Here is a 16285-nt window from a genome sequence, read left to right as displayed (position 1 = left end):
TTTTGAGCCTTCTCAAAATGCAAAGCACCTCATAGGTGTTTTTACTTTACAGGTTGTAGTTAAAAGAAGCAAACAAAAAAAAAAAAGAGGGAACCACTCTCTAAAAATATCTGCAGGGTTGCTTAAAGGTAGATTACTTCTAAGAGGTTAAACTTCAATACCTGCTTGTTTTGTTTTGGTTTTTTTCCCCTCAGCTCTGTTAATATCTGATCATTCTCTGTGCTGTCTGCCACCCGCAGCTATACCACCTACACCCATGCTATCATGTAACATGGGATCTGGCAGCCAAAATAAGAACTAGTTTGTGGGGTGCTAGTTTGAAAACTGTTTCTTTTTCCCCAAATTACCTACCTTACTGGAAAAAGAGAGTTCCTGTGCACTTCCTTCGTCAGTTTACTTCTGCCTTGCAGCTGCATTTGAGCTCTAAGGGCAGGTAGCTCTTGCACGGAGTTATATGTTCCTCTTCTGGCAGTTGTAATTGTCATGAAGCTGCGACTGCAGCGAAGAGGAAATGGATAAGCCCAGTGGACCGCTGAGAATTTTCCCACTGAGCAGATGTTATTTACTTCAACTAGTTAATAATTAATGGAAATATTTTAATTAGTAATCACAGTGTTTTACTGGAAAATGTCCATTTGGCATAATGTTTTTGAAGGTTTTATTTGCCATACACTTTACAAATAGTGATCTGTCCTCTGCCAGTGCTTTAGTGAATTGGGTGAAGAATGGGTGTGTCTGCTTCAGATCTAGCTCTTCTTGCAGGTATCTTTCCCTGGGAGATCACGATCGAAAGCGTTTGGAGGACGATGAGGACCGCTTGTTGGCTACACTGCTGCATAATATGATTGCTTATATGCTTATGATAAAGGTGACTTTTTTTCTTTTTTAATAGATCACTGCTCAGATTTAAGCAATATGTTTTGTTGGTGTTGTCTTGAAACCATGCATCTCTGTTCACAGAGCTTAGAACCGCGAAGTATAAAAGAATGTTATAAAACATCTACTCTTAATAAAAAAATTGCTTTGATCCCTGGAGATTCTTTGAGATATTTGTCTGAGTTTAGGCAGTTCTGTGCCATGGGTATGCATATACGTTGCTATTTAAAATATAAATTTACTATTTCTACTTGTAACTTTAGAGAGCATTCTTATTTTTAAGAGTATGGGTTATAAATTAAGTAGAGAGCATCTTCTAATCTGATTTCCTCACAACTGCATATACCAAATGTGGGCAGATTGTGAGTATGCCTATCAATAACTTAACGTGAAATTTGCCATTACTAGGAAGCAACTCCCTTTTTTCTTTTTTTTTTTTTTTTTCATTCAGTGGGCTGTCTATATGCACCTTAATGCTGTAGGTGGCTACGAGCAATATCTTTTTTTTAGTCTGAATAATTTCTTAGATAGTCCAAATCCTCTCTCAAAGTCACTGGTAAATCAGTCTTCTAAAACGTTTGTCATGTTTAGAACCAGCTTAGATGTGTGGTTTTACCGGCAATGGATTTGATGCACTGTGCTGTCCCGTGCAACAGCTTGACAGTAAGAATGGCTGTGCACAAGTGATAGTTTGATGACTTAGTTTAAATGAGGAGGTGAGGCGTCATTCCATAGATAAAGAATGGCTGATACCCAACCAGTGGAAGAAGCTATTGTACATAAGCATATTGTACAAGGGGGAGGGGGAAGTGGTGAGAGAGAAAGAAGGCATTGATTTTTCCTGACATAAATGGAATGTGAAGGTAAGATTCAAGATGGGATTTGAGTATATTTGGAATGGGTTTCTTTCAGAAGAAGACTGAGATTTGGCCATTAGGACATGCATTGCTGCAGTACTTAAGGTAGAAGTAAAAATAACCAGTGCAGCTCCTGTCATCACAGAATGCAAAAGAGGAGAGAAAATAATATTGGTTTTGAAAGGCTATCTCATGACAGATGTTGATAGAGTTAGTCCCAGAGGGGAAGAGTGTCTTTTGGTGTGATGAAAATACTCAGATCCCCAAGAAAGCAGTTTCCTGGAGGAAGGGGATAAGGAAGCAAACAGCATATTATGCCTTTGAAAATGATGTCACTGTGGGCCTATGGGTTATAGATGAAAAGAGAATACAGGTGATCTGAGAGTTGTGATAAAAAATATTGTTTCTTTCAGTGCGTATTCAGAGATGCTCAAGAGTGAGGATGGGATGAAGAACTGGGCGAAAGAAGGGTTGGGGGGGTGTTGGTTTTTGGTTTTTTTTCGTTATTGTTGTGGTTACTTTTTTGCCCCTGATTATCAGTTTTGGGATAAAAGTTGGTGGAACTAGAATTTGATATTTATTATTTGTATATAGGATTTTTTTCAAGCAATTAGAGTGAAGGCTTTAAGAGACTAAAGGCTGTACCAAGGTATGTCATCTTAGGGCAGCTTCTAGTAGAAACTGCAAAGTTGGAAGGCCTTCTGTTACTAGAGAGGTGAATTCTTCTGAGCTGTCAAGGGAAGCATAATCCTCTCAACCTAGCACCATGGTATTTTAATTTGTTTTCTTGTTTTGGGATAGCAGAGCCTAGTATTTTTTACCTAAAAAATTATTGAAAAATATAATGCTTTCTTCTGTGTGCAAAGAATTCTTCCCAAAGGAAGGAGGCTGGTTGAGTTTGCTTTGTATGGTCCATAACACTAAGGGCATAATCACAATATGATTAAAAAGAAAGTCCGATCTAGCTTGAAGTTGGTGCTCAAACATGAGTATACCATCTTGAAGCCTTTAGTATCAATGGCTGGCATTCATCATAGCCTTTTGAAATGGTACCTGGGCCAGAAATGTTTTGGTTCTGAGCTTCCTTGTAGTTCATCTTCAGGAGTAACCTGCTGCTCTTTGAGGACAACCTGGAAATGTTTGTTAGAGTCCTGGCCTAGTGACCAGGAAAACAGATCATGAAAGAGTGAGAATTCTGAAAGATATCATACCTTTGTGTTAATGTTTCTTGTGTTGAGGACTCCACAGTTGACTAAACCAACTGTTTGCACAGGAAGAGGTGGAGAAGCTAGCCTGGCAGATGAGTGTCAGCATGGAGAACCGAGGCTTTTGGTGTCAGTAGTTGGTAGTGGAGTCGCTGCCCTGTTGTGCAAGAGTAGGCAGGAAATCTGTCGTGCGCAGTATCACTTGCCCAGTAGCTGGGAAGAGTGATGTACGTGCAACTTCTGCGTGTACTGGTGGACTAAAGAGGCCCTAGCATGACTGAGATGGAGACCAGTTGTTTTGCTGTCTTAGCGATGGAAACCAAGATATGTAGATTTTGGGATGTAGGATTTGCTGCCTGTGAATGGAGAAGTGTGTAACTGTCTTTATATCTGCTTTCTAGGTGAACAAGAATGATATTAGGAAGAAGGTGCGTCGTCTGATGGGAAAATCACATATTGGATTGGTGCACAGCCAGCAAATAAATGATATTCTAGACAAACTTGCCAATCTGGTAAGTAAAACAGTGATGAGTGATGTATCTGTGGGAGCTACAGTGGAAGAAAAAAATTATATGAAAATTCTTCTGTGAGTGCTCTGCAACACTAATTTTAAAATATTAAAAATAATTAAATTTAATTATTAAACACTGTCTTCACATGTATAGAATAAAGACTCTGATTGTATGACCCTGTTTATAATTTTATAATGTTATACAGTAATCAATTAGAACTGCAATACAAATATGTATAAACATGACACTTAAGTACCACAGTTCTGTGCAACCCTAATGCTTTCTTAATATCACTTTTATGGGTGGGAACCTTTATTCTTACTATGACTGTAAGAAGTGTTTAGTTTTCCATCAGTTTCCAGGTTATTCTAAGACTTGTAGCAATCAAGTTTCCATGCAAAACTGTTTCCACTATCAGCTGCCATGCAGAATAAGCCTTACATCCTGTAACGCTCATTAAGAATATAGGCTAACACTGAATAAAACTAGCCAGCTTTTAACACAGCCATCGCCAGGGTGGGTGCAAGTTAGGCCCTCTGAAAGCTAATTTTTCAAAGTATTTTTACATTTGGAACTTATGCACAGAAAGAACACAAAATTATCTTACAATCAATTGGAAAAAAGCAGACAAGTTTACTGCAATGTTACTGGAACCCAGACACCTCACTAACCCGTATTGAGTATGGTGCCAGCCTGAATGTTGTATGCTGTGATAACTGTCATAGTCACACTGGCTGAAACTAAACTAGTCACATTTGTTGAAAATAAACTTACTTTAGCAAGAGTATCTTGCTTAAGGCTTTGTCCAAAAATGCCTCCAATCAGCTGTGTTAAAAATACTTCTTTTTTCTTTCATTTGTTGAAAATGCTTCTAGTGTCACCTCAATAGATCAGGAGAAATTTGTTTCAAAGTTCATTAATGATTGCGTATTTTTTTTCTCTAGAATGGACGGGAACTCCCTGTGAGACCTAGCGGCAGCCGTCACATCAAGAAGCAGACTTTTGTAGTACATGCTGGGACAGACACAACAGGAGACATATTTTTCATGGAGGTAGAGACAAGAATAATATTAATGCAACTAAATGGCATTCAATAAATAATACTAGAAACATTATGTAATATTTTGTGCTCCCAGGTATGTGATGATTGCATTGTGCTGAGAAGCAACATTGGAACTGTGTATGAACGTTGGTGGTATGAGAAACTCATCAACATGACTTACTGTCCTAAAACAAAAGTGCTGTGCCTCTGGCGGAGGAATGGTCAGGAGACACAACTGAACAAGTTCTACACAAAGAAGGTATGCATCTTGTTTAATACACACAATACTGAGGGAGCCTAGAACAAACAAATCGTTGGTGTGTCATATTCCGCGTTTAATCAAAAAATAGCATTCTCTCTCCAGCACTGGTTACTGAACTGCAATGGCTGTTTAACAGCACTGACATGCGAAGCTGGAATTGTGCCTTGCTGTTTAACTGAGGACAGTAGTACAGCAGGATGTAATTTAAGAAATTAGATGTGTAGCTTTTACTTGGTTTTTTTTTATTAGAAGAAGTAAAGCATGAGTATTACTAAATACAGCATTATCCTGCAGGCTTGTAAGCGTAGTAAAAATGTTCTGTAGATTCATAGGGAAAAGCTAAATAAAACTGTCTTAGTAACTAATTGTGTTGTAATGGCAAACCCAAACTAACAAAAAAGATTAAAAAAGATAAAATTTTTAACGTGGCCCATGTTTGACTTTAGTTTCTTATGTGCATACATTCTCCACTAATATGAAAGCACTAATATGAGGTCCCAGGACTTGGACGTGTTGGAGTGAGTCCAGGGGAGGCCACAAAGATGATCAGAGGGCTGGAGCAACTCTCCTATGAAGACAGGCTGAGAGAGTTGGGGTTGTTTAGCTTGGAGAAGAGAAGGCTCCAGGGAGGCCTTCCAGTACCTGAAGAGAGCGTACAAGAAAGCTGGAGAGGGATTTCTTACGAGGGCATGTAGTGATAGGACAAGGGGAAATGGCTTTAAGCTGAAAGAGGGCAGATTTAGATGAGCTATTAGGGAGAAATGTTTTCCTGTGAGGGTGGTGAGGCAGTGGCCCAGGTTGCCCAGAGAAGCTGTGGATGCCCCATCCCTGGAGGGGTTCAAGGCCAGGCTGGATGAGGCTTTGAGCAACCTGGGCTAGTGGGAGGTGTCCCTCCCCATGGCAGGGGGGGTGGAACTTGATGATCTTTAAGGTCCCTTCCAACCCAAACCATTCTGTTGTTCTGTGATGACGATTCTTCTTATGATTAATTGCAAATGTAAAGAAATAGCTTTAACCTACTAGGAAAACTCCAGTGACTCCTACATAATGACCAGCAAACAAAATGTAAAGATTTGTAAATGCAAGTAATATATTGAAAGGTTAATATCTTTGAGATATATAAAGGGATTAGATTTCTGCTTCAAACAATTATTTTACATAGACCAGGTCATCATAATGCAGGTGTGAATACAAAGGGAAGGAGGACAAAAGCAGTGTGCTATAGAAGTTACTTGGAAAACTAATTGCATGTGTCTTGGCCTTTGGATATTTTCTTAAATTTTCTTAAATTTTACTCTGAGATTATGGCATAACATTATTTGGTATTACAGAGGCGAGTTGGAGGAAGATGAATAGAAGAATATGGCATAAGGAAACTGATACGAATAATAAAAAGGTCATATGAGCATGACCAGTAAAATTGATTGCTGGAAGTTGAAAGAAAGGGAGGGATTGTGATATTGTTTTGAGGCTTTTTCTACACCAGGAAACTGAGTAAACTTGGTTAGATTGTCCCTGAGCATGTGCCAAGCCATGATCTTTTCACTAGCTTGTGCTATGTAATGATATGAAATAGTTTCTCTGTCTACTTGAAAAATAAATATAAATAACATCTAGTAATTAGCTGTGCTTGAATTTTTATAGGCTTTTTGTTGTTATGCACCACATGGGACTTGTTCTTTTTTGTAGAATCTTAGAATCTTGCTGTTCTTTTCCCTTAGTAATTTGGAAAAATAACACTGTGTTACTCTTCTTCTGTATGTTAGTGTCGGGAATTATACTACTGTGTAAAAGACAGCATGGAGCGAGCAGCAGCGAGACAGCAAAGCATTAAGCCAGGTATGAGATTTTGCTTGTTGGGAACATTTGTTCAATCTGCAGTCAGCTAAATTTTTTTCATTAATAACTTATTTGAAAACAAGTTTCTACTTTTACTTGGAAATCTGAGAGTAGCTTTGTCTATCCGTATGTACATAGCAGACTTGTAGTGTTATCATTATCTTGCACCCGTATACATCGTTCTAAATACAAACAAAACCAAAACACCTGTATAGAGAAGAGTTACATGTAAGGAGGACTAGCTATCAGTAAAATGACAACTGAAAAAAGGCTATGAAACTTCAGCTTCACTTTCTCTTCCTGGCTGGCTAGCTACTCCTTATATTCCTGATAGAGACACAGAACTATGTTGTCCACTTTGTGTTGAGAATAGAAGCTGATAAATATGCTTGTTTGTCTTAGTGAATCTACAGTGATGAATCTGGAGGTTTCTGCAGACTTTCAATGCACAAACCTTTTCTATATTGGAAAGTCTTCATACTGGTGCAAGTCAAAAGATACAGTTAACCCAATGTCCTTATATCAGTATAACTTCCCCAGTGTAGACATTCCTCTTAGTTTAGCATCATCGTCTAGGCCAGGATAGTATAATTATACTCATGAAATTTTTCTTGGCAAACACACCTTTCCTTTTCCTGTTGAGTCAAAAAACCTAGAAAAATGGATTTGCAGTTTTGGGAGGCAATTTTCCATTTTTCTTAGTCCCCAGAGAACAGCAGGTGCTGTATATACCTGGGTAACAAACGTGAAGGTGCCTTATACCTTCATAAGATGGTGGTTTCTCCTTTACTGGAGTCTGTTTACAGGTTCAGGGTAACTACACTGTGGTTTCACATTTTTCAAGTTTGATTTTTGTTGCAACTATTTATTTTTTTTCAAGAGGATGCTAGGACTCTGGGAGCCATGCTTTGAGGTGCAAACGTATTTTAGGTGTGTCTTGATGCCAAATCTCAGGGAACTACACTTTATACTCATAACTGGCATCAGCAGGACTGAGAAAATGTGTTTAAATCTAGCATCCAAAGTGTTCAACCCTCAGCTAGTTGTTGAAGCTTGGAAGAGCCACCATTTTCTTCCTCCTACTATTAGTCCAACTTAATTTGAGGAGGGGATGGAAGGACTGGATTTTCACTGAAGGTAGAGGAGGCAAAAGTGCCTTTTAAAGATATTTTAAGGATCGGGCAATAATATAGTATTAAAAATGTGTTTGAAAGCCGTTCTTCAAGAGTTTAGTGGTTTTTCACAAAAGATAATTTTTAAAAATAATTATAAGAAAGCATTTTCTAGCTGAACTGAGTAATGTAAAAGAAACTAGATGAAAATGCCTAGATTGTCCTCTATTAATGTCCTCTATTAAATTGTCATTGTTGTAACCATGTTGACTTTTTCATTGTTGAAAGCATAAAATAATGCTATACAAAATCATCAAGGTCACAAATGCAAGGCTAGTTTGTACTTGCTTATGTGTTTGTACTTAAGACTATGCTGTCTGTGGTGTTATTTGATTGCAGTGTCTTGCCATGCAGAAATGAAATGTGGCATTTGAAACAGACAAACAAAACCCCAATATGAACTACAATAAATACAGACTGAGCTGACATTGATGTTCCTTCTTGTAAACAGGATGAAATTTGTTACAATACTTAGTGAGTGGAATCTACTGAAATGCTGCCTATTAGTCTGAGTAGTGTCCTCTTGCTATGCACATCAAATGGAAATTATGTTCTTATTGTTTTATATTTCCCTTCCACATATCGTGACTTGGCTGACTGCTTTCTGTTCTTTCTCTCTTTCTTTTTCTCTCCCTGGATATTTTTGTTGGGTTATTTTTTGTTTGTTTTTGATTTTATATTTTTTTTCTGACTAACATATCATAGGCCCTGAGTTGGGTGGCGAGTTCCCTGTGCAGGACATGAAAACCGGAGAAGGAGGTCTTCTTCAGGTCACACTGGAAGGAATTAACCTGAAATTTATGCACAGTCAGGTATGAGGGAAATCTTTGAGAAGACTGTGAGCATGAAGCTTTTTGCAGCATGCCTGTATATGTTTCCTCTTCCCAGAGTATCAGCAAGGATAAGGGATAGCATGACAGGGATAAAAAAGCATATATATATTTACACCCAAATACACACGCACATATATATATATATATGTATAAAGACACTAAAATTAAATATCCTCAGGAAAACTATAATCAGCTAAAGAAAAGCATTGATACAGGTTTCAGCTTCTTGTTTCTGAATTGTCTAAGCACAGAACAAATGGTAGCCTGTGTATTAAGGGGCAGAAAAGCGATCAGTAGTAATCTATACTGCCATAATCACACTGTGAACATATCCTGATGGCATAAGCAGTCAACCTTAAAGATACAGTGTTTGAATGTTGCAGCTACATAGGGCAACCTTCTGCATCATATTTAATCTGTCCTGTTTTAAAATTTGAGAAAACATCTGTAGAATTTGGTATTAAAATGGGAAAGTGGCTCTTGCTCGAATTCACAAAAATAAGACAAAATCACTGATTCTTTTTTCCTTCCAAACAGCAGATCTTGTGGGCATAGAGGAAACACAACTAGAATTGCCATTTCTCCCTTTCTCTGGATGTTGTTTCTGTTGCTTCCTTTGATCCTTGTTTTTTATTTTGCTTTGTGGTTTTTTGTTTTGCATATGATATTAAATGCATGCTATGCTAGGCAATAGAGTTGATTTTTAGGGGAGAGAGAGAAAAAGCGTGCATGAGAGAGAGAGAGAGAAAGAAAAGCTTCTGTCAGTCCTCTGTGGAGTGGTTTTTTTCCTTTCCCCCTGGCTAGACTTTTTTCTTACAAACTTTTTTCTTCTTTGAGGATACATCAGTGTAGATCCCACTGGAAGTGCACGTGGATCTCAAACACACACATGCTCAGAATCTTTAATACTTCTCCCAAGGTCACAGCAGCACCGTGTACCTCTTTGAGTTCATATGTGCCAGTAGGAGGAGTGGAGAGTTGTGAACCTCCTTCAGTTTTCTTCATGTCTGTTACCAGGGAACAACCTGGACTAGAGCTCACCGGCTGTAGTATTTCAAACCTACTCTGTGATGGAACAGTCTACCTATATGACTTAGTTATTGGTTTTAACTTTTTATTCGATATGCCAAAATATGAAGAACTGCAAGAGGAACTCATTGGTAGTACAGAATGAATTGTCATACTTATTGGAAATGAGAGGTCTAAAGACTTTGAAAATTAAACCCAGCTCTCAATGCAACACTTCAGTATCATTATAATGGACATAATAGAAGTTACTTTGTCCTAAGCATTGAAACAGGCTGCCCAGGGAAGTGGTTGAGTCACCATCCCTGGAGGGATTTAAAAGACATGTAGATGCAGTGCTTAGGGACATGGTTTAGTGGTGGACTTGGCAGTGTTAGGTTAATAGTTGGACTTTCCAGCCAAAATGATTCTGTGATTCTATGATCCTAAGGTAAGGACACATCAGAGGGAACATTCTGTTTGCTTCTTCTTTCTCTTCTGCCAGAAGTCAAAAAAGATGTTGAGCTCAAACTGCTCATCTCTTGCACAGTGTGAACACCAGGCATATATACGCATTTGCAGTGTGTCGCAGTTTGACCTGGCTGGCAGGCAACCACCACGCAGCCACTTGCTCACCCTCGCCCTGCCCAGGGACTTGGGGAGAGAATTAAAGAGGTGAAGGGAAAAGAGACTCATGGGTTGAGAGAAGAACAATTTAATAACTAAACTATGATAAAATTTAAAATAATAATGATGATAATAATATATACAAATATACAAATACACAGGACCAAGGCTCAGCCCATGCCTGGCTAATGATCCCAGAGCAGGGAGAGTCCTGAAACTGCAGTTCCAGAAAAGAGATAAGAGTCTGAGACTCTTAGCACTGACTGAGAGACAAAGAGAGACAACCCTGAGAGAGGGGTGACCCAGAGAGAGTGAACTTCCAGACAGACCCTCGTCTATACACTGGGAATGACATGTATGTTGTGGAATATACTGTTGGCCAATTTGGGTCTCAGTCCTAAACTTGAGGTCGAATCCTGGGCTAGTGACTGAGCTGTGCTCCCTCCCAGCTTCTCCTGCCCCTGCAGACACTGGCACAGCAGAGAAGCTGAAAAGTCCTTGACTGGCCTGGCAGCAACGATAACCATCAGTGTGTGATCAGCCTCCTTCTCAGCACAAATCCAAAACACAGCCTCTCACTAACTACTGTGAAGAAAATTAACTCTGTCCCAGCTGAAACCAGGACACAGTGAGAAAAGATATGTGAGAAGGTGACTGTGTCATCCTTATCACGGTTTCGTAAGTGTAACAGGCATCTTCACAAGACAAAGACACTCCGTGTTAAGCATATAGTGAGCATACATTAATCTATTCAAAAGAAAAACTCCAAATCCTAAAACATACCCTGTCTTTAAATTCAAAGCCTTTTTTTTTTTCCTTCCCCCCCCGAAAGACTGGAAGGACATTCTGAAAGAGGCATTAGGGAAACCTAGTACTGATTGTTATTATATGACTGTCAGGACCATTACCAGTTGAATTTTGTACCACAGCTACTGAATCCTGTGCTACCACCAGCACTCCTAAAGTACCAGCTTTATTGTATCCTTCCTTACAGAGAATGGTGTTCTAATTTGCTATCCATGGTGAAAATTAGTACCTCTTTTCTGGGACAGTCTGTGCAGGTCAGACCCAGAAGGTATGCCAGCTGTCTTCCCCAGATGAAAGATTATTCCTCCTCTTCATCACCTTTCCAATGAGGCTGTAGCTAGATCAGTTTCCATTATTTAATATGGATATTGAAATAAGTACAGTTCTGAAAAATATACTTCATTTATTCAGTATGTTTAGTTCTTGGTCTGTTAGATTTATGTTGCCTGCTGGCAAGGGCATTCAGTACCATTTGGTTGAACTGAGACATAGCCTTCTTTTCCTTCTCAAAACAAAGTGTCTAGACAGCTAAGGACATGGACCCGTTGGACAGAGTCCAGAGGAGGCCACAAAGACGGTCAGAGGGCTGGAGCACCTCCCATATGAAGACAGGCTGAGAGGGCTGAGGTTGTTCAGCCTGGAGAAGAGAAGGCTCCGGGGAGACCTTATAGCGGCCTTCCAGTGCTGAAAGGGGGCTGCAGGAGAGATGGGGAGGCACTCTTTATCAGGGGATGCAGGGATAGGATGAGGGGGAATGGTTTTAAGCTGAAAGAGGGTAGATTTAGATGAGATATTAAGAAGAGATTTTTTACAATGAGAGTGGTGAGGCAGTGGCCCAGGTTGCCCAGAGAAGCTGTGGATGCCCCATCCCTGGAGGGGTTCAAGGCCAGGCTGGATGAGGCTTTGAGCAACCTGGGCTAGTGGGAGGTGTCCCTGCCCATGGCAGGGGGGTTGGAACTAGGTGATATCTAAGGTCCCTTCCAACCCTAACCATTCTGTGATTCTATGATATCAAAAGTCTGCCATTGTAGAATGCAAACCTGTAGCCGTTATGTAAAGGACTCACCATACAAAAGTATCCCCTGCAATTTCATAATCTGTGGAGATAAAAGATGTTTGCATTCTTATTCTAACACTCAACAACCAGTCTGCTTTCTTAATTAAAGGTCTGCTGTTCTAGATGAATTGTCCTTTCCAATTTTAATATAAATTTTAGGAATTGCTCCCTAAGGCAGTTGATTTCAGAATATGTATGACTGTGATTAAAACCTGGATCCTACAGCTATTTCCCTGTGTTGAAAGTGGCTTCTTTTGTTGAGTTTGGATGGGGATACTGACCAGGAAATGGCTACAGGACCTCATCAAGCACAGCTTTTTCTTCATCTTCCTTTGCTTACTCCATATACAGGCCCTGTTGTTGGCTGTCTTTCCAAGTAGTCTTTTGAGCAATGCAGCTTACTAAAATAAGGGATTTTGTTGCTCTGCTTGGTTGGACATTGTAGAAATACTTCATTTAGAAAATAGGAAGAGGGGTTTCCACTTTAAAAAAAAAAAAAAAAAAAAGAGTTTATTCTGTCCTACCGGAGGAGACTGAACATACGGCTTCAATGTTAGAATGGTGCTTGCTTTCATGAACATGTTTTTGGAGGCTCTTGGTTTGCAGTGTGTATACTTTCTTACCGTCTTGTGAATTACTCAGGAAATGTCTTAGATGCGTGGTGGGCCACCCTATTATTGACGTGTGATAGCTGTCTTTAGTATTCACAAATTGTCTCACCATGCCAGCAGCACTCCTAAGTTTAAGAAGAAAAAAACGTTTGAGTCTATCTGTGCCCAGCAGCTCAGAGGAAGTCCTTTGGAATAGGGAGGAATCAAGTGTACCTGTGGTGTTGGCAGAGCATTCTGAGTTTACATCTGCAAATTATCTTATTATATTTGGCCTCAGTAACTCTGTCTCCATCATAAATTCATCTGTGTCAAAAATAGATGGAAGTTTAATAAAATACAGCAGGCACATGCCCATCTACAGTAGGATCCACACTGAATGCTCTGTCTTGAAGAACCACGGTTTCCCTAGGGTAAGTAACTGTTGTTTCCTTTACGCGTGTTTTCTGATTGAGTGAGAGGAGAGCATCTCTGTCCCTCATATGTCTTCTGAAAATTGATAACTTACTGTAATTGTGACAAACTTGATAAATTCTCATCTCACTCATAACTCTTGTGGAAATGCAGCACTCCTTAACATTATACTTCGATCATGAGCACCTGGGGTAGTCAAGTCTTTTAGGCAGCCTTACTGTTGCCAGATAAAACAATCCATGTTTCACCTGAGTCTTTCTATTGACTTTCTGAATTTTGTACTTTACACTACTAGCAAAAACTTTTCATAGAAAATATTACAGAAAAAGGAAACTAAGTGCAATAAAGTGTTCTGTTACTGACTTTTTTACTCTGTAAGTATTCCTCAAAAAATAAAATGCTTTTGACCAACTAAACTGGCATTGAATGTGGGCAGAAACAAGCAAACAAAAAAGATAAAATTAAGTCTCCTTTCCCTGAGTGCTTGAATCTAAGCAGAAAGCAAGCTTCAGATTTTTTGATTAAGTAAGTGGAAGTTTCGTTTTTTATATTAAGCAAAAAATATCCTGGGTCTGTTTGTTAGTTCTCTGCTAATAAAAACAATAGTAAAACCTTTTGACTTGAAAATCAATCTGACTTCTCTTAATGTACCATGCATTTACTCATCTCTGTTGATACAGATTTCTTAAAAAACCACAATGATTTCTGGTGTTGACTTCCTTTGCCTTTCTTGGGTAGCTATCATCTGTGATTACTTGGGTGTTGCTAGTGTTGGATTCAAAAGGATTGCAGAGATTTCCTTTCCCTCTTTCCAAGACAATAAAGTTTCTCTGATAACTTTTTTTTTAAAAAGGTCCTGAGATCATGATGTCATAAGTGTATAGGCACTGAAAGTATCAATCCAGACTATTGTAATATATTCTTGCAAGGGTCTCTCTAAGGTGTTGGACATGGACTTACTTTGAATGTTAGGGCAATGTTACTCTTAGTGTTTCTCTTGCCTTGAAAAAGCAAGTATATTAGAAACTGGAATTTAGAAGTGATTCCTTATAGCACTTTCTATAGATTCTTATGTCTGTGTACTGACTCTGACTCTTTTGGAAATGTGTGTATAAGAAGGGACTGGTTTGTATCTTGAAATAGATTGGATATTGAACAAACTCCTTGTGCTCGGAGAGCTCCTTGTTCATGCAATCTTGGCATCTTGGTTCTGCACTGGAAAACCTAGTCACGTAGTTCAACTGTTTTGTCTTTTGGGGTTCACATGTGTAAACCATGAGTTTAAAGCAGGTTTGTTTTCTAAGTGTCTGCTCAGCTGGCAGCAGCCGTATGTGAAGTGAGCAAACAATAGAGAAGGGTCCAAACTCTCCCATCCTGCTTAAAGCAGAAAACTGGTACTGACTGTTAAAGGAGACAGTTCCAAGAGCAAGTATGCAGAATATGTACCATAAACTGTAGTAAAATCTTAAACGGCAAGGCTCTCGGGGAGAAGGAAGATTAGTGGTTCCTCTCTGGATTAAATTTGACTACTGGATAGGCTAGGAGGATCAGTGTCAGGGTGGAAAGTATAGTGCCCCTTACCTGCCCTCTGTGCTGGAGGAGGATGCATGGAGGGGCAGAAACTAACCGGGATGGATCAGAGGCTACGAAACATGACAAATTTGGGAGCCAGCTTTTTTCTTGTCCCCCTCTTCCGTTATATTTCAGCTGTGTTGGTATTCTTTTTGCAATAACTCATTTGAGTGGCTGAAGGGGTAGCAATGTTGGATATGTCAGAGTTACTAACTCCTTCGTTTCTCTTCCATGCTTTCTCCTCCTGCAAGGAGCGGAAGGTACTTCATCTTCTGCTGTCTTCGCTTCTTAGCACTTTTAAGTTATTTGTTGATTTCTAGCATTGTGGCAAGTTTGTCTTTTGAATATTTATTTCACCCTTTATTTATATATTAAATTGTAATTGAACTGTTAGTGTATGCTATAACACTTCAGGTTGTATCTGCTGTGATGATGTTTTTGTTTAATTTTGGTTTTTAGCTTAAAAGAACCAAACCTGACTAATTTTATGTTACTTTTCCTCCTGTTTTTTGTAGGTTTTCATAGAGCTGAATCACATTAAAAAGTGCAATACTGTGCGAGGAGTCTTTGTCCTGGAGGAATTTGGTAATTACATTATTTTGATATTAGGTCTGTACTCACATGGCAGTAACTCAAATTTCCAGTCTTCAGATTCAGAGTTGCACTGTAGTTTCAAAGATGGGAGAGAAATGTAGATTGCACGTGAGAAGTTGCCAAACTGAGAGATGGGTGACTTAACATGAAAATTTACACATTAATTTTCATCATATTAAGATTTGTGGCCTGGGTGCTTTTTGTTAATAGACAAAGAAGATGTTCTGAGTCTTCTGAAGCAAACAAAACAACAGTTAAACTTGGATGTGTTTCCTTTGGTGTGTTCCTTTTTCGTCTGAGAAACCACATTTTTATGCAGGACTTAGAATTGATCTTTCTCAATACATTGTGCTTTCATTACAAAGAATAACTGTTAATTGCAAAGTTTCCTCTTTGCTTTATCTGGAATTTCAGAATGGAGCAGAAAGTGTTTTGTCAGGTGGCACTTCATTTATCCTGTGGTTTTTGTTTCAGTGCATGTCTGGTAAAGAGTGGAAATGTGAAGGTTGAGAATAGAGAATTTATGCTATGTTTGTCAGTTATTGCTATTACATATAATCTGCGTGCAGTCTAGTTCGAGGAAGATTCTGGGTTAATATTCAGTGTTAGTGTCAGTCACACCATACTTAACTACTGTCTGAAAAAAATGAGTGACTTCAAATGCAGCTCTGCAGAAGAGTGATCCACATACTTCTGTTGAAATAGTTCCCAAATCCATATTGGTTTATTCTTACACCCATCTGTGAGATATTTGCCCATGTCTTAAGTATGTGTATGAGATATTTAAAAATAAGATAAAATTTACAACAGTCTTTCCATAGTAGATCAGCATTTGTACTTTGGCTGTTAATCAAAATATGAATCAGCAGCTCCCTTTACCAAGACTCTCATTGTTCTTTGGTGCTGTGATTAGAATGTTCTGGCTGAGGGATCCAATCTTAGACTATAAGAGACGGTTAATATGAGATTGCTGAAACTAATGCCTTTGTCCATAATAATGTGT

General features: G+C 38.9%; 1 protein-coding gene across 1 annotated transcript in view; it reads left to right on the top strand.

Annotated features, from left to right (window-relative positions):
- MADD (MAP-kinase activating death domain) overlaps positions 1-16285 on the top strand; it is a 59866-nt gene that overhangs the window by 37135 nt on the left and 6446 nt on the right. Inside the window, exons 27-34 of the mRNA XM_010080421.1 lie at positions 763-868; positions 3340-3450; positions 4395-4502; positions 4587-4751; positions 6521-6593; positions 8471-8577; positions 14940-14948; positions 15204-15273. Of these exons, the coding sequence (XP_010078723.1) occupies positions 763-868; positions 3340-3450; positions 4395-4502; positions 4587-4751; positions 6521-6593; positions 8471-8577; positions 14940-14948; positions 15204-15273 (749 nt within the window). The remainder of the gene's footprint in view (positions 1-762; positions 869-3339; positions 3451-4394; positions 4503-4586; positions 4752-6520; positions 6594-8470; positions 8578-14939; positions 14949-15203; positions 15274-16285) is intronic.

Source organism: Pterocles gutturalis, unplaced genomic scaffold, assembly GCF_000699245.1.
Source record: "Pterocles gutturalis isolate BGI_N339 unplaced genomic scaffold, ASM69924v1 scaffold16029, whole genome shotgun sequence".
NCBI classification, from domain to species: domain Eukaryota; kingdom Metazoa; phylum Chordata; class Aves; order Pterocliformes; family Pteroclidae; genus Pterocles; species Pterocles gutturalis.
The sequence above is the reverse complement of the archived record's forward strand: the minus strand, read 5'-3'. Positions and strand labels throughout refer to the sequence as shown.